Source organism: Hemitrygon akajei, chromosome 30 (genome assembly GCF_048418815.1).
Source record: "Hemitrygon akajei chromosome 30, sHemAka1.3, whole genome shotgun sequence".
Lineage (NCBI taxonomy): Eukaryota > Metazoa > Chordata > Chondrichthyes > Myliobatiformes > Dasyatidae > Hemitrygon > Hemitrygon akajei.
In genome coordinates, this window is record NC_133153.1 from 7,126,791 (window position 1) to 7,151,527 (window position 24,737).

At 40.5% G+C, this 24,737-nt stretch overlaps 1 protein-coding gene across 1 annotated transcript in view; it reads right to left on the reverse strand.

Moving 5' to 3' along the window:
* Positions 1-24,737, reverse strand: part of adam10a (ADAM metallopeptidase domain 10a) — a 146,456-nt gene that overhangs the window by 14,590 nt on the left and 107,129 nt on the right. The window contains exons 5-12 of the mRNA XM_073032922.1: positions 18,332-18,435; positions 14,459-14,620; positions 11,884-11,976; positions 10,416-10,599; positions 6,973-7,136; positions 2,556-2,739; positions 2,047-2,197; positions 241-424 (exon numbers count right to left, since the gene is read on the reverse strand). Of these exons, the coding sequence (XP_072889023.1) occupies positions 241-424; positions 2,047-2,197; positions 2,556-2,739; positions 6,973-7,136; positions 10,416-10,599; positions 11,884-11,976; positions 14,459-14,620; positions 18,332-18,435 (1,226 nt within the window). The remainder of the gene's footprint in view (positions 1-240; positions 425-2,046; positions 2,198-2,555; positions 2,740-6,972; positions 7,137-10,415; positions 10,600-11,883; positions 11,977-14,458; positions 14,621-18,331; positions 18,436-24,737) is intronic.

Consider the following 24,737-nt stretch of genomic DNA (forward strand, 5'->3'; position numbering starts at 1 on the left):
CAATTTTTAAGACATTTTAGACAGATAACACAGATGAAAAAGATTTAAGAGGCATAGGGGCTAAAACGCTGGCAAGTGGGACTACTTTGGTGGATTTCTTGGTTAGCACAGACCAGTTGGGTCAAAGGGCCCATTTCCATGGTGTGTAACTATCATCTTTTCATTTGCTTACTTTATTTAAATACTATTAAACAGCAGCCCATGCAAAGTAAGATTTTTTCCACATGTTGAAACACTTACCCCATTGATGCAAACTTGAGTTTTCATATTACAGAGGGTGAAGTTGTCTTTGGGATCAGATGTTGGACAATGGGCAGAAATACCATTACATTTCCCTTGCTTTGCACAGTCGGACTCATTGCGGCATTTTTCAGCAAAAGGCTTGAAATTACATGTTTTGGTACAACATGGTCCTTGACTTGGGCTAAAAATATAAACCACCAGAGAAACAAATACTTTAACTTTATTTGCATTTTTCCAAAATTACCTTCTGTGTTACGCGTTTATTTCCTTAACAAACGCGTAAGTTTGTTTCCTTAGTAGCTTTTGCCACTGTTAAACCCATCCTCTGCTGTGAAGCAAATGGAGTTAAAACAATCATTAAATCATTACTGCACAGTGGGCTGCCACTGGCCTCTTCCTGTCTGTGCCAGTTCGACAAGGAACAATCCAGTCTGTCTCATTCTCCGTTCACAGACCCATAATCTTACACTTTATCTATCCTTCAAGTATTTATCCCATTTCCTTTTTGGAAGCCACAATCTTCAGTACTGTGCAAAATATTAGAGAGAGAGAGAGAGAGAGACACACACACACACACACACACACACACACACACACACACACACACACACACACACACACACACACACACACACACACACACACACACACACACACACACACACACACACACACACTCTGTAGTAATTTTATGTATTGCACTGTACTGCTGCCACAAAAGAAAAAGCTAATATATGACTGATAAACCTGATTCTGATAGGGGGGTATAGTGTGAACTGAGATTGCGAAGGGGATAGAGACAGGACTGGAAAATGGGGAAGGGAGAGGGAAGCACCCATCACTTCTGTAATGATCAATAAACCAATTGTTTGGAATCAAATGACTTTGCTTGGGGTCTCAGGACTGAGTGTGTCAGTGCCCGCGCCACCCCCCACCCCTGGCTTCCCTCTGCCACCTGTCCCATGGCACTCCACCCTCGCCATTCCCTACACCCTTTGTTCCAGCTGAATTTACAAACTTGCTCTCTGCTCCACGTTGACAAATAGAATACTGCGCAAAAGTCTTAGGCACTTATATATAGTTATGGTGCCTAAGACTTTTGCACAGTACTGTACATCCTCCAATTTTTCAGGAAATGCATTCCAGATCATAATATACATATTTTTTTAAAATAACAATCCTAGATATTTTGTTTTACTATAAATCTGTTCCCTCCAGTCTTGAATCCACTGCTAATAGGAAAAACTCACTTTTCTTCACTTAGCTAAAGAGATCATACACTCAAATTCAGTAATATTTCAATGCAACTATAAGAATATACTCATATGTTTAAAATTAATTCCACCACACAATATTCAAAGATAGAATAAAAACAGAAGAAGTATTATTTCATTTAAGTTCATGCCAAATTTCTTCATGAGTAACTAAAAAGACTGATCTAACATTAGACTTGTAGTTGAGGAAAGTGTGAAATTTGGAACGCAACACACTACCATGTTCAGCTACTCAAGGTACTGTTTCAGTCATACCCTCATATCATGCAATGATTTAAAAAAAGCTGGTCATCAAGGATCAAAGTCGCCTTTCTTAAATTTTCCACAGGAAGATTTAGCACTTCACAAGAACATGCAAATGTTGCATCTACTGAAAACAACTTGCAAAATGTTGATCTTTGCATCTACTGAAGGTGTGCACCACTATCATCTCTATTATTAGATTATTATCCTGGCTTTCAATGCAGTTTTGACTGGGAAAAAGGAAAAAAGTGTTTGCACAAGTCAGCGGCATTTTAAACAAGCTCACCTGCATTGTTTGCCTGGTTTCAGTTTGCATTTCTTGTCCTCTGCTTCATTTGCATTGTAGCAGCATTCATCATTGCACTGGTCACTGTAGCCACAATCACACTGCTCTCCCTCTTCAACTAAACCATTGCCACAGATCGGTTTCCCAGACTCTTAAAAATTAAAATTCGTTTTCTACATTAATGTCATAATTCAGTGCTTGAATGTAGCATTTAAACAACTCAGATGAAGATGATGCCAAATGTAATGTCTATTTATTGATGCAGAAATGAAGAGAAAATCGCATACTACATTATCCACTGTTACATAATGAAAATGGCAATGCTTAATTATCTAGAGAGGCTAAATTGCCTAGCTCAAATAAAGCATTAAAAATGGACATTTCTAGTTAGCTTCCTGAAAGTGATCTGAGGTTAATTAATATCTTGTTTTCTGGTACAAAACTGCAGTAGTAAATGGCTTAAAATGCATAATTTATGAATTTTGTTAAGCTACTGTTTTTATACTTACCAACAAAGCAGATGTGTTTCTTCTTGTCCAGGACCTGGCTGATGTTTTTAATACTACAGATAGAGAATTTATTGTTGTTCTGCTTATCACCAGACGTAGCTCGTGCATACATAATATAATTGCCTCTCTCTTTCAGCTCCCCAGACTTGGATTCTCCTGGGGTACATTCACTGCCAGAGTCATGCTGGGAAGATAAACAGAAGAGTATGCTGAATATTATTCACAGCTTATAATGCAATAACAAGTGCTGGTCTCTGCATCACATGGTACTCACACACATTGTGACAAATGTAAGTGACTAGGTTCACAAAAAGCCACTGGGTGCCCTGGTGCAATACCACAGAATAAACTGAATATAAAAGCACACACACATTTTTTCCCCCTCAGAAATTATTTTTCCAGATAGTTTGACTTCACAATACTATGCAGCAAACAGATTGTGTGCATTCAAACTCTCACTGTTCTCCCCTCCAGCCAGAGCAATACTGTCACAGACAATCACTCTTGGGCAATTGCCTGTAAAAATATAATCCAATGTTTTTCAAAAACCTTTCCAATAGATGCAGACTCATACCAAACATCTGTAGATTGATGCACCATACAGTCAGCTCTACAGAGGAATGCTCAGGAAGTGCCATCTTTCAAGTGGATGCAGAGGAGAAAAAAATTTGTATTTTTTTTAAACAGAAGAGAATTTCTCACCATGACTTGGCAACTATTCTCCTGTCAAATGCATTACCAAACCAGATAAACCTGGTCAGCAAACCCATCATTACTGGCAAGGACATGTTGCAGGTAAACTTACTTCCATACTGAGCTATAACAGTAAATAGAATTCAAAATATTGAACATATAGTAATCGTGTTTAGTTGACAGAATTAGCATGGAGGAGCCTGGACTACAAATTCACAACTTAAGAAGTCTATCCCCAACTCAGAAGCCAAGAGAATTTTAAAATATATTTCCGTAACTAAAGCCAGGGAACAATTTGATTGTCATATAAATCAAGTCACAGGTGTTATGGTAGTGTAGCAGTTAGCAGGATGCTATTACAGTTCAGGGCATTCTGGAGTTCCGAGTTCAAGTACAGCACCATCTCTAAGGAATTTGTACATTCTACCTGGAACTACGTGGGTTACCTCTGGGTGCTCTGGTTTCCTCCCACAGTCCAAAGATGTACTGGTTGGTAGGTTAATTAATCACTGTAAACTGGTAGGTTAATTAATCACTGTAATCTAGTAGGCTAGTATTAAATAGGTGGGTTGCTGGGCAGTGCGCCTCACTGGGCCAGAAGGACCTGCTGAATGCTGTATCTCTAAATACAGAAATACTAAATAAATAAAAATGCATCAGGTTTACAAATGTTTTTCAGGAAAGAAAAATTGCAATCTGACCTAGATAAGCTATTTCAGATGCACTCAATGGGGCTAATTCTTAACTATTAAAGTGATCGATCAACCTAAGAACTATTCAGTTATAGATGGACAATAAATCTCTGCGATACTCACATCCCATGAAAGAATAAACAAAAATGCTCTGTGATGAAATGAAAGGTGGTAAATCTATTTCTATCAACTTCAAAACAACTAGCCTCACAAGTACAAAACACTCTCCACCTTTTCATTCTTCAGCTTTCTAAAATTGCTCCTTGGATTTTCAAAGTAAGTGTATTATCAAAGTACATATATTTTGAAAAATAATTTAAATAATACACTATAAACGGCACTTGTAAAGGGAAAACCTGCCTAAACTAAAACTTGCCTTTTTTTTAAAAGAAACATTTCCTATTAAAATAGTTGGTCTCAACCCTCACCCATTATATACCATTCCAATATTCAAAGCATACCTTCTTTGAAAGCATCACAATCTACCGCACCTCTTCAGGGCCTTCTATCTTATAGTCTGCTTGCACTGCACTTCACCTGTAATACTATTTTCTGTATTTTGTTATTGTTTTTCCCTTGTTCTACCTCGATGTGCTGATGTGGTGAATTGATCTATATGGATGGCATGCAAAACCAATTTTTTTTTGCTACATTAATCAATAAAAAAAAATTATATGGGCAAAACTCGATCCCTATTACCCACAAGGCTTAAAGCAATAGCGCTCACTCTAAGCAGATTTACCACTAATTACAAGAAACACAGACAATAATAAAACATGATTATCATTAGATCCTCTCCTCTGTAAGCAGTAATTAAGCTACAGTACAGTCCAAGTCACAAACTTGGGAGCTTCAACATACATGGGTGTAGTGACATAGGAGAAGCCTTTCTGAGATTCTCCCACATTTTCTCAAACTCTATAAATCAACAGCCTTTCCACTCCTACAGAGAAAACTCACACTGCTGACTAACTGCCTCTGCTTTTGCTTTAGGAGCCAGTTGCTGCTTTGTCCAAAAACAGCAAGACTGGAGATACTTGCAAACATCATATGTGTAACTCAGACCTCAGCCCTGTTTCCCCACTCCACGTCATTAGGGAGGGGGATGGCTATATGCACCTGTTTCCCCAGGAACCATCAGACAGGTCCACCTATCAGAAACCACAGGAGGTACTGTATTTCTAGAGGATCAGCGATGTCTACCAACATTCTGGTGAGACATGGTTGACTGTGTTAAGTGCACAGATAGAGTATTGAGTGATGCTACAAACCTACTGTTAGCACATTTATCTTTAAATGTATACACAACAATTCCGACTGGTATAATTAGCTTATTTCAAAGCAACAATCCTTGACTGGATTTCCTTCCGATCAAGAAGACACCAGCAAACAGCAATTCCTCGGGCAACATTTTTCAGATCGTGAAGCATATCAGTTTTTTATGCCTTCATTTTTTTCCATCTTCATTTTGTTTTTGAAGCTGTTGGAGCCTTAGTTTGTAGTTCAATCAAGTGAGCTAGCACTCTGCTGTCCCCGAGAAAACTCCAGGACATGAGGAGAAGCTCAGAGACAAGATGAAGGGCCGTGATCGACTACATTTCTTGATGACAGAGGTAAATGCTGAGGAGAGAAAACTATTCTCGGGGGGGGGGGGGGGCCACTGGTCCGAGACGCAGCCCAAGAGGGGCTGCTGGGCCTCTTTCAATTCTTTATTTTTCCCTCGACCATTCTTTTTTGTTGTGGATTAGTGGGTTGGGGTTTGTGTGATTTGTTAGTTTTTGTGCAAGGAAGGAGTTGGGTTTTTTGGGGTTTGTGAGTTTTTGTTGCTTTTTCTTTTAGTTGGGGGGGGTTGATGCCTTCCTTTTAATTACTTACATGGTTTCTGTATTCTATAGCTATCTGGAGAAGACAAATTTCAGAGTTGTATTCTGAATACATACTTTGATAATAAAATGAATCTTTGAACAAATAGGTAAAACATAAGAACACATTTTGGGCACTGCAGACACATACAAACTACAAACAAGTAAACCAGCCTTTTAAAAATTCTTCACTTTAAAACAATTGTGATCTGCATAACTGATCATAGGAAGATCTCATTCAAAGGCCTTTTTCACTGGAGTACTAGAGGAGGAGGAGGACAATTACATATCTCTGAAATACTGTTTTTGTTCTAATTGTGTTCTTTGTTTCACGAATTGTTTTATTTTTGTTTCAGTTATGTTTTCCTTGGGGATATTGTTCATATGAAGCTATGCGCACGTGATGCTGTTGCAAGTAAGATTTTCGTGCACAAGCATGTACATGGCAATAAACTCAGCTTTGTCTTTGAGAAGTTAAGTTTGGTTCTGACACAATGGGGTGATCATGCTTGATGTCACCAAAGCCTCAAGTACCACACCCTCCACCTCTACCTTGCTACGTTGAGCAGGTCCCAGGCGGTAACTTGCCTCAAGTGGTGGATCCAACCCAAACTCTCCTGATGGCTTGGGATAAATCCCGAGCCACTACTTCAATTATTTTATTAAACTAAATGTTTAAATTAAATGAATATGTTTTAACTAACACATTAGTTAACCAAACAAACCACTAATCATCACCTGCCTTTGCCATGTCAGCAGCCAGTCCTACAAAGGATCCAAATTCCTATATCTGGCCATTCAGTTCAGGTTAATTAGGAACTTCCCTGACATACTATGCGCTCAGGGTCCGAGCTAGACATTAGACGAGCTGGCGTGTGACCTCTAGGTCTCTCCACACTGAAGTATGAATGTATGGAGTGTCCTGATCCACAAGGAGCATCTTGCTGGTGGTTGTGAGCAAGTTTCTTGTTATAATTGATGCATTTTAATTACATATATTTTAATAACTTTAATGATTTCAGCATCAATTCAAAACAGTACCATCTATTTCGAATTAATTTCGAAAAGTAATACTTGTTTGAAGTTGAAAATGACATTGGAATGAACAGTAGCAACAAACTAGAAAAGGTTTAGTAACCAAAGCTGAATCACGTTAAATGTAATACTTACTGGAGAACCAAAATTGTGGCCAATTTCATGAGCAAAAGTGATGTGTGAGACCTTAGGAGGGACATGAGAACCGTAGTTCTGGACGGTGATGATTCCAGTGTTGAGTGACTTCTTTTTGCCATCAGAATAAAGCTTGTTTTTCTCACAAATCCCCCCAGAGTTTCCTATTTTAGTGGAAAACAAAATATAAACGTTTTGGTTAAACTGATAACCTAATATATTGAAGTACTGTAGTGATGTACTACATACAGAGCTAGAGACGACACGCAGTCGGTAAGTCGTTTCGAGACTAGTTTATTCAAACTTCGCGGCGCTGGCATTTAATCCCTAGCGCCCGCCCTCTCCTGGCGGAAATGACGTCAGAGGTGCATTACCAAAGTCTCCCCCCGCGCGCTGGCTATTTGTATTTAGTTCGCCTGCGCAGAAAGTGGGTCGCCACAGTACTGCATATTACTGAAGCTGCTGATTTCTTTAACTGTGGAAATACAACCATTTTTAGATTGTTGTTGTCAGGACGATGAAACAAATATGACTACACTACAAAGTTAGGAACAACACTAGATGAAGATGTCTGAACAGTTTGTAGAAACATATTCCATAATGTACCAATGTATGCATTTACTGTCAGTATCAGAATTGGGATTATCACTGTCCTGTAAAACATGGAATTTGTTGTTTTACAGCAGCTTTAGAGTGCAACGGCATAAAATTACTATAAGTTACAAAATAAATATAGTGCAAAAAGTAAATGAAGTACAGGTAGTGTTGATGGATTTATGAACCAGTCAGAAATCTGGCAGCGGATGGGTAGGAGCTGTTTCCATATCACTGAATGTGATTGTGAGCAAGGATATATTTACCCTGCTTCCTAATATAACAATACATTTTTTCTATTTATCACTAACTCCCAAAAATCAAAGTTAAAGGGAAATTATATTTTCTTTTAAACTTATTGTTTATATTACTCCTCTCACTTAAAAACCAACTGTGCCTGGAAAATAGTTGCTAAATACATTTATTAAACAGTTAACGTATCAGAGCTATGACAGCTCAGGAAGGATACATATATTAGCAGTTCAATGTGCTGGCATGTATTTTGTTCCCTTGTACTCCTGTACATGATTCTTTTTATTGGTGCAATGAATATTCAGCTTTCACTTTAAATTTTCATTCCTCTACCATGTCAAGTTTCTACAGGGCTGCGGTCGATGGCTTTTCTTTTTGAAGCTTCGATATTTCAGTAGCTTTGGTAGGGCACGGTTTTGTTTCCTTGGTGGTTCTTCTCTATGCCAGCGTAATTCATTCCAACGGGGACCAACCTTTTAAATCTGCACTCATGTGGGCTAGTTCCTGACTACTTTGATTCCTTTTGGCTCATTAATAAAGTGAGTAGAAGCTGCTAGTTCCTCTCTGCAATGTCAAAAAATTCAAACCAACTGTTTCCTGGCAGGATTTAACAGCACTTACATGATGGACTGTTTTCACAGAGAGAGGTACCACACAGCTGAGTTTTTTTAAAATACTTTCGAAATACTTGGTTATAAAAGAACAAGACCAAGACTATGTGTAAAAGAATTAAATATGTGAGCAAGCAGTTTCGGAGGAAAGAGGCTAAGCTTCACATCCATTAATTAAGCCCATTGCAAATTCCACATATGTTAATTAAACCCTCTGCCTGCCCATCATATCTTTCTGAAATAATTCTGTTTTGTATATTTTACCACAAATATTCTATTTGTATATGGGTGTCTAATTCATTTTAGTAGCGGTAACATTTTTCTATAATGTTTTTAACATTTTAGGTATCACGAGTACAAATAATTTAGAACAAGGACAGTATTATTATTAAGCAGTGTGATGTAGATCATGCCACACCACATGCCCAATGTTGCTGGCAAGGGAAGTGCCAGGATTAATTTTTGTTCCACAGAGGTGCTATAAATTGTATCACAGATGAATTGAAGAACATCTGTACCCTGACAGGGTTGGGCTTAGTAAACAATGAAAATTAGCATTATCGCTTGACTGCAAAAATGTAAAGAAAAATGAGTTTACAGACCAAATCTGTTTGAACAGTTCAAAAGCAAAAAAACAAGACAAAACGAATAAAGCACATCGAAAATCAAACAAACATCAGGCTGCAATGTTTTACATTTTAACAAGAATTTATTTTAGTAAAAAAGTGCCTCCAGATTTACCAGTGTAACTTGGAGCATTTGATTACAGTCTTTGAAAGTCATGTAAATTTTGCAATAATTCATTTTGCTTAAAGGATTTCCTTTGCCTACTGTGTAAAGAGTTTTCAAATCTTGCTAAAGGCATCAAGGGGACAATTTCAGATCATACATTTCACAGCAAGCGGTCAAGTCGGAAGCAGAAGTCCATTACTTCATTAAATTCCCGGTCTGGACATTGCAACTATCCACCAAACCGATAAACAAAGTGGCAGGGCCTAACAGTAGATGGAGTTGAAAACTTTGAGGTAATAGGCAGAAGGCAGGTGCCAAATTCAGATTACCAGACATCTTGTTCAACTGACTAGAGAAGGCTTCACCTGTGTGATCAAGGTGCAGGAAAGAACAGGGAGAGGGGGTGGTGGGCAACATCTTTCTTCTTCTGGTAGAGGATCAAAGGCTGGCGAGGGGAGAGGGAAGAGGAGATAGAAAGGAGTCACATGACCAAGTGAAATGTTGGGCTCAACAGGGAGGAGGGACACCTGAGGCAAACTGAGCCCCACAGCTTAGGATCTGCAAAAGTAGGATTCCTTTTAGTAATGTTGAAGTGACTTTTAGCAAGTAGAGGAATTGATGGAATACAGTATGCTGTAGGTTAGGCTGTATCTGTGGAGAAAGAATTAGCTAACGTTTGGTTTGATAATCTTTCATCATTGGGGTGATACAGCAGCTCCCTTTCTCACTCTGTGAATGTTGTCTGTCTGACGTGCTGAGCAGCTGCAGCATTTTGCTTCACATTTCTAGCGACTGTTTTTTTTTTATTTTTGTGTTTTAATTCAACATTGCAAATGCTTGCTTCTGTCTGAGAGATCCATGCTGCCCATAGGCATGCATACAGGATATAAAATTCAGGAGAGGATGTTTTCTGCACCTACAGAATTCCATTTGATGCAAGTGCTTGCTAATCATTAGCACGTCAGTTAGGAAAGCTACTCCTAGAATCAACAACTTTTACTATTTCCCTTCAGAAGACATTTCCTTGAAAACTGAATCACAAAACACCCAAAATCTTGGCATGATACAACCTAATTTTGAAATATATTTATTTTGGTCCAATCATTATTAATATGGGAAATACTCCCAAAAGGGAACCCAATAATATTAAAGAATAAATAGCTGTACACTCTGTTAAAACAGCGACAACTAATTTTGCCATTAAATTCATGGAAGCAAAATCATATGAAACAGCAAAACTTTCAAGATGTGTACCTGCTGGGGCACCGACCCATGCCAGTCCCAGAACACCATCATCAAAATCGCGATCGGTGAACACATAGGCTAAGCAATAATCGTCATGATTCTGTTCCGAGTTGAGCTCGAGGAATTTCTCCACCCCGATATTTGGAAATCTAAATGGGTTGCTTCTATCTTTTTCATCACTTGTGGTATTGATCTGAAAAGCAGCATTGTTCATGTTAGATAACACACTAGAACAGCAAGAACAAATGTTTGGGGAAAAACCTTTACATAAATGTGAATAAATGGATTTTGTACAGTAAAACTCTTAATCTACATGCTTGGGTCTTTGGGGGTAGTGAACTAGCCGATTTTCTGGACTATGGGACATTATTTCAGTTATTACTCTAAAGCACTTAAGTTATCTTCCTTTATTAAAAGGGATGATACACAAGAGCAGAATAAATTTCCCTGCAAACCTGGTGTGTCAGAGGGTGTGAGGGAATAAGGGCCTTTGTGTGGCAAAGGAAAAGCATGAATCAACACACAGTGAACCAGACACAGGACAACCAGGACTTAAGTAGATTATCGAAGATTGCATTGCTCAGTAACCACAAACATACTATAATATCTCCTCTGCTGTCAGGCCTACTGCGTAATATGCATCCACACTGTTTCTCATCATCATCTCAAACACTTCCAGTATTTGTTCTTTCATGTCCCTAAGATCCTTGTTAACACAAACAAAATATATAGGCATCATAAGAATAGTTTGACCTGTTTAGCTTACTAATATCAGATGCTAGAGTCATAGGCCAATTTTAAAATGATAACTTTCCAATGGCTAAAGTTGTAAAATTCAGACTCCAACTAATCTAAGCATGAAGACAAAACAAAAATTTCCTTCCCTCTCCCGCTCTCTGGCCAGTTACCTCTTCTTGCTGCTTATCACTTCCCTGTGTCCCCTCCTCCTTTCCTCTCTCCTCTCCCATCACATTCCTTCTTCTCCAGCCCTTTACCTTTCATACCAACCCATCACCTTCCAAGCTTTTTATTCTGGTGTCTCCTCCCTGCCACAATGTAATGGTGAACCAGTATAAAGCAAATCCAAAATATCCAAACACTAATCCCTTCTACCTACACACACCACGTCTCTGTCCCTCCATCTTACCCCTCACAACCCCCTTGAACCTGTCCATTCTCACCATCGACTCCATTTGAAGAGTGTAAGCAGAGACATTCCACAGCCCATCCTAATATAGTCATTTCATGTTTTGAATAACGTGATCCATCCTTCCCATTTTTGCAGTTTGGTGAATTATATTTCCAAAAACACAAGGTAGAGTATGTGGACAGTTAACAATGATTAATCTGGATTGTGAAATATCATTTGCATGAAGGCTCTCAGAATTCTAATGATGCAAATGTCGGCCCAAAATCAGAGATGCAACCGATAGTGTTTACTGTAGCAACAGAATGAAGACTTTGAAATAATACTTACTCGCACCCTTTTCACCATGAAACTGATATTTCTGATTCCTTGAAAATCTGTTGTCTGGTAAATTGTATCAATTGCTTTAACATGACTAGAAATCTGGAATTGAAAATAAACACTTGTTTAACTTTAGGTTAAACAGGGCAGCTCTCTTGCTGAAACACCTCACTTGGAACTCAACCCCCACCCACCATGAGAAATCAATTCACCACTTTTAAGCATGGTACATTTCAAACTAGTTTTAATGTAATTTGTCTCAAAAGACCCTGCCTCTCTATCCCAGATCAAACTGTTGCAGATATTGCTGCAACTACCAAAGCCTAATTAGTGAAGGGACATGCATCACACACCTCGCACAAAATGGCTGCACCCAACACTTAATGTAACTTGCAACAAAGGCTGCCACACCTAAAAACATATAAAACTTTTCAAACTGAAATACAATAGCTGTTTAATTATCCACGATTTCTCACTTCAGTAACTGACAGCGTAAGGGGAAGAGCTGAGCCCACACCAGTAACAATGGGTAGAACAGCTGCAAATTTTATTAAAGCTCAAGGATTCATTATGCACTGTGGTTTGATATTTGCTGATTGGAAAGGCAAAGAGAAAATATCATACCCTACCTTAAAGAAGGAATGGTCTTTAAATGAGTTAACACAGTACTTACTACAAATGCAACCTATTGGGCTGAATTTGGTAATACTGGAAGATCACATTTTAATTTGATTCCACATTGGTGGATGGGGCGGGGGCGGGGGGGGGAGTATGCAGCTGATTCTAGAGTTGGAGAGACTCAGAATGAAAAGTGACACTGCAGACTGTAACATCATAACAGTGAGTTGTTTGGTGGTCTTCCCTCTTGCTGTAGGACACTTCTCTGTCTCGAGGGAGAGGGAAAACCTGTGCAACAATGGTTTGTGTTGGAATGTAGATCACCACCTCTTTAGGGGGCATGCTATTGCTTAGTTGGTTGGTGGTGGGTACTGATGCTTCCTGTTGGAGCAGGTTGGGGGGGTGATGTTTTGCAACAACTTGTGCATGGTAGGGGGAGAGGGCTTTGGGGTTCTAATGTTTTTCTGTCATTCATTCTTTGGGGGTTTTCTTCTGTTTCATGGATGCCTGTGAAGAGTAACAATTTCAGGCTGTACACTATATATTTTCTCTGGTATTAAATGGAACCATTGGGAACATTGCCTTTACACAAACAAAGACTCCAAGGTTGCTTTCTCAGCACATACTGTTGGTCAAAATTAATGATTGCTTCTTTGTACACTCTGTGGATCTAATATTTAAATTTTAACACAGAATTCATCAAATGTTCATTCAACCCAACTCCAGGACATCAAGCTGCATCAGGAACATACAGAATTCAGCACACTTGAGATCACATTCACTATAATTTTCTTCTCATCTTTTACAAGCAAAAACATTGGTTGTGCTATTCCCCATTTCCTTCATTCTCAAAGCCCAGCACAAGAAAACAACTAGTTCAACTACCGTAGATTCCGGACTACAGAGCGCACCTGATTAAAAGCCGCTGGCTCTAATTTTAGAAAGAAAATCAATTTTGTACTTGTACAGGCCGCACCGGATTTTAGGCCGCACCGGATTTTCGGCCGCAGGTGTCCCACGTTGTAATATGAGATATTTACACAGAAAGATATTACACGTGAGGATTTTTTAACTTTTAATTAAATCCATATGGTAACATAAACAAATACATATTGCAAATGCTTTTTTTCGAACCGTGCCTGTAACGCGGCTACTTTTAAATATACGTTGCGTATACTTTTTTACTGAACAACATTCCAATATCTCCTAACGACTGGTAAAAAATATATATACTGCAGCCTACCAGGAAAAGTTATTGATCGCCTTTAACTTAAAAGCAGCGTTTTCGCTCCGCCGCTCGCCCCCCGCCTTCCCGTTTATCGCAAACCGGCATTTTTCCCACAAGACGCGGCGAAACCGGGTGTGACGTCATAGCATCCCGGGATGTAGTACAGAAAACAAATATAGTTAAAACAGTTCTAACTTTAACTAACAAATGAATTACTAAGCGAAAATATTATAAACTAAATAACTGCCATAAAGGCAGCACAATGCTTTTCTTCGAGTGTTTTCCATGTTGATGAGGGTGAGTACAAATGACTGATTTACAATAATTTAATTGTGAAAGTGCGCTTGATTTATTGTACAATTTCATTGGACCTCTGTGAACTACTCATCAATTTTATTGGTCTACTGTTACGAGGCAAAATGTTTTTGGCGGCATGAAAAAAAACCATGCATTAGCCGCTCCATATTAAAGGCCACAGAGTTCAAAGCTGTTCAAAATGTGGGGAAAAAGTAGCGGCTTAAAATCCGGAATCTACGGTACTTGAATTTCAGACCAGCAAACATCTAACAGCAAAACAATGGGAATCTACCCATTGTACTTTGCAACTCATCTCATTCAGTCCTTCACATGTACCTCACTTTTGCACAGTTACTACTAATTAAACCATTTAATAAAACAAGTTTGACTTTATTACAAGTAATCAAATGTGAATGAACAAATTAGCTTGTTATTTCATACCTGTGCTATTACTGCTTCTCTTGAACCATAGTATTTAAAGAACAAATGGTCAGTTTGAATGAAGAGCTGACATGTGTTTCGATCCTCTGAAGATGCACGACGTTTCCTCAGAATAATTGGTTCCCGTTCACTTTGGTGTTCATGATCAAAATTCACAGTCTTCTGCACAGAGGATGACCACAAAATTAATAGTTCGAAGTTCAACGTAAATTTTTATTAGCAATGTACTTGTATGTCACCATATACAACTCTGAGATTCATTTTCTTGTGGGTATAATCAACAAATCTATAGAACAATAACTATAATAGGACCAACGAAAGACCACCCAACTAGGGTGTTCAACCACAGTGCAGAAGACAACAAACTGTGCAAATCCAAATATAAATAAAAGGTACATAAGATAAAAAGTCTTTGAAAGTTGATAACATCACACCTTTTGCGATGATAGAAAATTATGCCACAGATTTCCCAGTGGTCTGCCAGGGATAACCAGGTTACAGTTCGTGAACTCTGGTTGGCATCTGCCTCAGAGGAATATCCAATTTTCTTACAGAATATTATACATATCATATAAAACTGTCCAAGAATATGAATCAGAACCAAATTCAGATTGATTATCTCTGACACACACTCATGACCACTCTATTGTGTACCGGAGTGGAACCCAGTTTGGTCTTATGCTGCTGTAAGTCCATCCACTTTAAGGTTTGATGTGTTGTACATTCAGAGATGCTGTTGTAATGCGTGGTTGAGTTACTGTTGCCTTCCTGTCAGTTTGAACCAGTCTGGCCATTCTCCTCTGACCTCTCTCATTAAAAAGGCATTTTCACCACAGAACTGCTGCTCACTGGATGTTTTTAGTTTTTTTAATATACCATTCTCTGTAAACTCTAAACACTGTTGTATGTGAAAATCACAGAGAATTAGCAGTTTCTGAGATAGTCGGCCCTCCTTATCCGCGGGGGATTGGTTCCAGGACCCCCCCGCGGATACCAAAATTCGCAGATGCTCAAGTCCCTTATTTAACCTTTCTTAGTGCGGTGGTCTTTAGGACCCAGCGGAACCCCGGACTTTATTTAACATGTCTCCATGCGGTGGACATTAGGACCTAGCAGCGCAGCTCCGAATCCACAGTGTTCACGAAAATAATCACGATCGCGATTGAAAATAAGATGGAAGTAATAAAGCGATCGGAAAGAGGTGAAACACCATTGGCCATTGGAAAAGGTTAAGCTATAGTCGGTCAACGATCGGAACAATTTTAATGGAGAATGTGAAAGGCCCTGCCCCGATGAAAACTACAATTATTACTAAGCAACGCAGTGGTTAAATTATTGAAATACGTATGTTTCTTAAGTGTTTTATATGCTTAGAAAGGTAAAATATGTACTATTACTAAGAAAAACGTCTGACTAACTGACGCTAAATAATACCGGATGTACCTGTTCCAACTTCAAATCCGACTTAAAGACGGATTTGGGAACGGAACTCACTCATAACCCGGGGACTGCCTACACTTTTAAGTCATTTCTAGATTACTTATAATACCTAATACAATGTAAATGCTATGTAAATAGTTGTTATACTGTATTGTTTAGGGAATAATGACAAGAAAAAAATACTGTATATGCTCAAGCAACGAGTACTGGAGAGAGAACTTCTGGGTTTTCCCGATCCGCGGTTGGTTGAATCCGTGCATGAGGAGGGCCAACTGTACTCCGTTTGGCACCAACCATCATTCTACGGTCAAAGACACCAAGATCATATTACTTCCCCATTTTGATGACTGGTCTGAATGACAATTTGACCTCTTGACCATGTCTGCATGCTTTTGCGCATGACTGGCAACTAGATATTTGCATTAAAGAGCAGGTGCACAGGTGTCTGCCATGAAATTTGCTGTTTTGTAATAGCAGGAAGACATAGAAATTTGAAAATTTAAGAACAGAACAAAAAACTTTGTTTAACAATTATGCAGTTCTTGATTTCACAAAGTCACTTGCATAAGCAGAAGTACATAATTTTTCATGTAAAATATGCTAGTCAAATCTCTACAGAGCAAGTTCCTTCATGAAGCTGATCCTTTAATATTCAAGGCAATGTGACAACTACTTTATCATTTAGCTTAATCACAAGGAAGAGCATCTAATCTTTAGTTCACTGTTAAAAAAAAAACGGAGTTCTACTTACTCAATTTCTAAAAATTAAACTCATAGCACCAACAGAATGTAAAATCCTAAGCTCTGGCTTCCAATCAGAAAGCTTTCAGTTCAAAGTTCAAGCAAACACTCCCAAGTAAAATAAAGAATGCACTCTTGGCAATGCTGTTTTTTTAAAAATGATATGTAAATCAAGAGACTACTTTTTTGGGCACACTTACATGGAATTATTCTGAAGAACAATAGGACTTTCTCCAGTAGACTAGTCATTAGTTATGCCTTGCTCACTATCACAAAATAAAACAATGGCTCTATTACGTTGTCCTTTGTGGACCCTCAGTGTGCGTAGACTGTTGCTGCAGTAATAAAAGTGATTGCACTTCACATGTGCTACATTGGCTATTAAGTGTTATAGGACTTAGCTCTATCATGGGTACTAGCTTCCGTAGTATCCAGAACATCTTAAAGGAGCAGTATCTCAAAAAGGCAGCATCCATCATTAAGGACCCTCATCACCCAGAACATGCCCTCTTCTCATTGCTACCATCAGGAAGGAGATACAGGAGCCTGTAGAGTGAGAGAGAGTGAGAGAGTGAAAGTGAGAGTGAGAGAGAGAGAGAGTGAGAGTGAGAGAGTGAGAGTGAGAGAGTGAGAGTGAGAGAGTGTAAGAGTGAGGAATAGAGTGAGTGTGTGTGTGTGTGTGTGTGTGTGTGTGTGTGTGTGTGTGTGTGTGTGTGTACACACTCACATACACTTACTGTAATTCAGTATTTTCTTATTATGTATTGCACTGTACTGCTGCTACAAAATTAACAAATTTCCGACATATGCAGGTGATATTACACCTGATTTTGATGACAACCCCTAGCTCATGAATAGCACACTAGAAAAGCAATTCAAGATGTGCAGTAATAGGATTGGACATCTCAGAACTCTGGTGTTCCTTATCCCTTTCATGCAATCTACATAAAAACTCCACAAAGAAAACAATTCTAACTTGATTTAAAGCTCACCATCAATAATTCAGTCAGATTTTATCACTCATCAGCCAATTTTAAAATTTTCAAAACTTTGATTGGCATGCAATGTGTGCTGCTCTCCATGTGCTAAGCTTCATTTGCCCACTCTTCAATGTTCAATGTGTGCTGCTCTCTATGTGCTAAGCTTCACTTGTCCACTCTTCAATGTTCAATGTGTGCTGCTCTCGATGTGCTAAGCTTCATTTGCCCACTCTTCAATGTTCAATGTGTGCTGCTCTCTAGTGCTAAGCTTCATTTGTCCACTCTTCAATGTTCAAGCAATCTAATACATAAAAGTATTAATTTGATGGACTTGAGCTGAGTTATCTCTTTCACCACGATATTCTTATTTTACTACTTGCAACAGACAATCCGCTGGAAGAACTAGCAGGCTGAGCAGTGTCTGTCAGATGAAATGAGTTGTTGATGTTTCCGCTTGAAACCCTGCAAGAGGGCTGAGAGTGGTGAGGTGCGATAGGCAATATAAAGAGATCATAAGTGGCAAGAGAGGATTCCAAAGCAATTGTGGATTGAGAAGGGGTATAAGATGACAGGCAGGTTAAGTCCCAGGTAGGAGAAGTGGGTGTGGATGGAGTTGGAAGGCAATGGCTCCTCAAATGGCTACACTCTGCTAATTGAAATAAGTTGGTGCATTACTATTGGAAACCACATGCTGGAGACTTAATCTGCTCACCTGGGCTGGGGGCTCCTCAACAGCAAGCATCTGGTACTGCTTCATTCTTTCAAAGACTGAACGGTCTGCACATCCTCCTTCTGGTCCATATTTGTGAGGATATTCTAGGAAGGATAAAAAGCATACTCCAGTAAATCTATAACTGCAATAATCACCAAGAGTTCATCAATATGTCTATGTTATCTACCATCTGATTTAGTTGTAAATCAGAAGTTATGATTTTCAGGATCACTGAAAACTAAGTTTGCACTTATTTTGGGTCTTACTGTTCATACTACCATTTGTCATTGAACAAATTACATAATTGGACATGCCCATTCATTATACGTTGAAGGGTAGCTCACTATGATTCAAGTCAAAGGTCATCATTTCACAATATTTCAAAGTCTTCTTCGTTCATTTGTCAAATTAATATTATTCAAAGGCTACATGGCATAAATCAATTTCAAATTCATGTAACTAATTTGAGAAAGCCACTCTTTGGGGATAAAAGAAAGAATACTGTCTCCCACAACACATCATAACCACACATGGAGACAAGTGACAGCATGAGATAGGTAATACATCGATGGCAGGAGTGTGTTTGAAAACAAGTTTAAACCTGTTCACCACTTAATGCATCAGCAAAACACATTTAGAATGACTAAAACTAACTGCCTAGAATAATAGTTTAGATTATATTCTTTTTGCTCTTTTTAACCACAATGCAAAACATTATGCACAAAGTAAATTTGTTTGTTCTTTATCCAAGCAGGAATGACAAACAACTAATATTTCATAACTATTAGCATCGCCATGACATAACCAGCTATGAACCTACAAGTAGATGGGATTAGTGTAGAAAGATACAATTGGGCAGCATGAACATGGTGCTATACAACCATGACCATTATTGTGGCATGAACAGTCATTGGAGAGACACTGAAGTCAGTGGATATATATTTAGCAAAAACGAGCAGCAAGCAACATACTCAAGACACTCTTGGGAAAAAGAGGCCTGTCTGACTTAATATCACATGACATTTTTATATGCTAAAGATCAAAGGTAACAGCAGGACAGTTCGATAGTTACAATGCATCTACAATGCTTCCTTTGAATTACATATAATCTACAAACACCTCCGTCTTCACACCCACATTCCAGACACAAAAATGAATGTTAATTCCCCACTGACTTTGGGCCACATTCATGCATATGTAGGCTTCTGCGATCAAATAGAGTGTTTCTTTGTTTGCAATCAACCCCCAAAATGCAGCGTCGTTCAGAGCTACGGTTTAAATTCAATCTACAATCCATGTTCAGGTCAGAAGACTGGCTACTGTTAAAATTAGCATTAGGTAAATATCATAACTCCAGAATACACCCTAACAACCGTGACTCAAGCAAAGTCTGCTTTGAAGATCTGACGTGTAGAGATCAATTCATTGCTATGTGGAACTGTCCCCATCTTCAGCAAACACCCAGCATTTCAGCACAATCTTAAACCTGGAATTCAAGATTAAATCCTCTCTTTGCTATATAAATTTATTTCAACACTTGCCAACAAAGTCAAAAAGAATGGGCATCCTTACCAAAACACCAGCAGTGAGATAAACACTCCACTTTAAGGACATTAGTAAAATCACACAAATGCTCAAAATCGATGACAAATGGGAAACATTGGCTGATGACACGGATAAAAGTCAACAGAGTGAGAGTTAAAAGAAGATACTGTGATAAGTACTTCCAACAGCTCCATCACAGATGCCAGACTGGTAAGAGCAATAAGCTTTCTTACATCATGCTCCCTTTTCAAATTTGACATTTTAATCATTAATATGGTTCTTGAAAAGGTCCTGAATGCTGCATGTGTATCATCTCCCGTGGACAAAAAGAGTATCAACTCTCCTACCTAATTTGATCATTAACAAACAAACTGGAACAGGTTATGATTTGATTCCACAAGCCATCTAACTTGGATAGATATCAGAATAATAAACGTGCTTTTAAATAGAATGAAAAGTGAAGCAATACATGTCAAATGGTAAGCAGACATTTTGAAATCAAAGTAGGATGATAGAAAAATGCATTTATACTTGCATTTGAGGGAATAGGGGTGGTGCTGTTGTTAAATTACCAGATTAATAATCCAGGTGTCTGGTTAAACAAGCCAGAGACTCAAATTCAAATCCAATCAGTTGTGGGGCATTAATTTAATCAACCAATTTAGAAGTTTAAAGAATTAAAACAGACCTTAAAAACAACCATAAAACATACCAGACTATTATAAAACCAATCTGGTCCACTGATGCCCTTTACCGGAATAAGTACACCATCCTTGCCTGATCTACTTTATTTTACTTGAGATCCTTAAATGCTTTCTAAAATTGTTTAGCAAGCCATCCTTTTGCACTGATGCCACACGGTTGAACTGCAAAGGTCCAGGACAGCAGCTCACTGCTACATTCTCATGGGGAATTCAGAACAAGCAATAAATACTGGCCAAGATGATGGCAACATGGCAATGTAGCAGTTAGCATAACACTAATACAGTGCCAGCGATCATGATCAGGGTTCAATTCCTGACACTGCCTGTAAGGAATTGGTACGTTCTTTCCATGACCTTGTGGGTTTCCTCCCACATTCCAAAGACATGCGGGTTAGGGTTAGTGATTATGTTGGTGGCTGGAAGCGTGACGACACTTGAGAGCTTCCCCCATGCTGATTTGATCTGGCTCAAAACAATACACTTCACTGTATGTTTTGATATACATGTGACAAAGTTAATCTTTAATAATATAGGTAGCATATTATTTCTCAGCTCATCAGAAACACACATTTTCAGATCCAAATACTAATGAAACTGTCAGTGTGGGAGTGAACTCCAGAGGCCTGGTATTTCTAAATACCCCATTATAGAAAGCCAGCTCCTTAAAGAAATTAATTGCTGAAATGAGTACAGAATTTCAGACTGGCCTGCATACATATCCTTTTAATGCATATAGCTAATGTGAAAAGTTATTTCCTTTATTGAAAATTTTGTCAACTTTATTAAGCAATGTTTTGATCTTTTAAAAATGCCTGGTCGAAGGTGAAATTAACTACAATAATTGACTAATCGAACCAAACACAACTCAATACGTGGGCACTTAAAGGATTAATTTGATACAGGGAAGGAGATCACAGATGAACATTTTTGCGCTTATTCTCCCTCACTCAAAAATCAACAGATAGTTCTGTTTATGTATTGTTACTGGGAATAAGGAGTACTTGATGGGTAGGGCAAGAAACTAGCAACACCAATATAGGAATTTAATGGCTCATGCTTGCCCTGAATACACAAAAAGAACAATTTTAATTTGTAATTGGTTACTAAAATAGGTAACACTATTTCATGTAGTAAAAATAATTTATTTCTTTATGCAGATATTTTTCTAATGGATACATCCTATGAAGTCCAAATATTGTCCTTGGGAGATTTCATACCAATTTGCTTGCAAAACAAGGCAATTCTAAAAAGTGTTTTAAGCTTTAAAAGTCAACAGGTGTGCAAGTGAAAACAAGTCACAGAAGCACAAATGTTCTGGTAAATGAACAAAATATGCACCTAATGAAACAAAAATTTGAAGATCCAACTCCTCAGACTGAAAATAGGTCAAGGACACTCATTTTCCTACCTACCCTTTCAGACTTCTCATTCCTGTATTCAAGTTGAGAATATCTCTCTACTTCAGCTTGATGAAAGGTCTCAGCCCAAAACATCTACTGTACTCTTTTCCATAGATGCTGCCTGGCCTGCTGAGTTCCTCCAGCATTGTGTGTGTGTTGCTTGGATTTCCAGTATCTGCAGATTTTTTCTGGTTTGTGATTGCTCTACTTTAACTATCTCAATTTCACTGAGCCAGGTTGGTAAAATTGTAATTTAATAAGGAATCATTGCAATTGTGGCGACCCACTTCCTAGCGCACTCGAACCGGCTCGCAAATAGCCAGCACGCCGGCATAAAGGCCAGTCCCAAAAGGGCGCCAAGTCTGCTTCACCAACAAGGGGAAAAGCCCACGCGGGACTGTGAATATGTGCCCCCTACAGCATCCGCGCACGGGACAGGACTGTGAATACGTGCCCCCTACAGCATCCGTGCCCGAGGAGGGCGGGATCAGGGAGGCTTTAAAGCGAGGCCGCGAAGTTCGAATAAAATCTTTTTTAACTGCAGTTTACCGACTCCGTGTCGTTATTTCAGCGCTGCGTGTAGCACACCGCTACAATTGGTGACCCCGACGGCCCAAACGATATTTGGGCCAAAGATGACCGACGCCGCATCTGTTCATGCAGTTCCGTTGAAACTGCCAAGCTTCTGGACGCTGCAACCTCACCTTTGGTTCCAGCAAGCAGAAGCCCAGTTCCACGTTCCGCAGATAACCTCGGAGGACACACGTTACTATTACGTGGTGAGCTCCCTCGACCAGGACACAGCGGCCCAGTTTGAGGAGTTCATACAGTCTCCCCCAGCGGACGGCAAATACACCGAATTCAAAGCCCTGCTCATAAGGACTTTCGGACTCTCACGGCGCGAGCGGGCTGCCCGCTTACTGCACCTGGATGGTTTGGGAGACAGACCTCCATCGGCTTTAATGAATGAGATGTTGTCTCTGGCCGGAGGACACAAGCCCTACCTCATGTTTGAGCAGGCATTCCTGGAGCAGCTGCCCGAGGACATACGCCTGCTGCTGTCCGACGCGGATTTCAGCGACCCCCGGAAGGTGGCAGCCCGGGCGGACTTGCTGTGGAACGCCAAGAAGGAGAGTGGGGCGTCCGTCACACAGATCACCAGGCCACGCTCCCAGCAGCAAACCAGACCAGGCCCAGCCACAGAGCCCGCTAACCCCAGAGGCAGGGGTGAGGAGCCCAACGAACAATGGTGCTTCTACCACCAGCGATGGGGCGCAGAAGCCCACCGCTGTCGCCCGCCCTGCAAGTTCCTGGGAAACGCCAGGGCCAGCCGCCGCTGATGGCTACGGTGGCTGGCCATTGGGATAGCCTCCTGTATGTGTGGGACAAGCGGTCGGGACACCGTTTTTTGGTCGACACTGGTACCGAGATCAGCGTCTTACCTCCGACAAGTTACGACACCCGCAACAGGGCACCGGGTCCCACCCTGAGGGCCGCGAACAGCAGCACAGTAAGGACCTACGGCACCCGTACGGTGCAGCTACAGTTTGGCTCCAGCCGGTTCAGGTGGAACTTCACACTGGCCGCCGTAGCCCAACCGCTCCTGGGTGCGGATTTTTTGCAGTCTCACAGCCTACTGGTCGACCTGCCGAGGCAGAGACTGGTCCACGCCGAGACCTTTCAGACGTTCTCCCTGGGTGAAGCCCAGTTGCCAGCCCCACACCTTGACTCCATCACGCTGTCCGACAACGACTTCACCAGAGTCCTGGCAGATTTCCCATCGGTTCTGGCACCGCAGTTCACGGCAGCCATGCCCAGACACGGCGTACAGCACCACATCCCGACCCAGGGACCACCCCTCCACGCCCATGCTCGAAGGCTTCCCCCAGACAAGCTCCGACTGGCGAAGAAGGAGTTCAAGAGGATGGAGGAATTGGGGATCATACGGCGGTCCGACAGCCCATGGGCCTCCCCCCTGCACATGGTGCCCAAAGCGACTGGGGGCTGGAGACCATGCGGCAACTACCGCAAGCTGAATGAGGCTACAACACCAGACCGCTACCCTGTGCTACACATTCAGGACTTTGCAGCAAACCTGCACGACGTACGGATCTTCTCCAAGGTAGACCTCGTCCAGGGATACCATCAAATCCCGATGCATCCGGACGACGTCCCCAAAACAGCACTCATCACCCCGTTTGGCCTTTTCGAGTTCCTCCGCATGCCGTTCGGCCTAAAGAATGCCGCACAGACGTTTCAGCGGTTAATGGACGCGGTGGGACGCGACCTGGACTTCGCTTTCATCTATTTGGACGACATCCTCACAGCCAGCAGCAGTCGTCAGGAGCATCTGTCCCACCTCTGTCAACTCTATGCCCGACTGAGTGAATACGGCCTGATAATCAACCCGGCCAAATGCCAATTCGGGCTCGACACCATCGACTTCCTGGGCCACAGGATCACTACAGACGGGGCAACCCCTCTGCCCGCTAAGGTAGACACAGTCTGCCATTTCCCCCGACCCACCACAATCAAAGGCCTTCAGGAATTCGTGGGTATGGTAAATTTCTACCACCACTTCCTCCTTTCAGCTGCCCGAATCAGCCCGAATTCGACCGCATTCATGTGGATATCGTAGGCCTCCTGCCAGTGTCGCGTAGAGCACAGCACCTCCTCACTATCGTGGACCGGTTCACCAGATGGCCAGAGGCGATTCCGCTCACCGACACCACCCCTGAATCTTGTGCCCGGGCACTG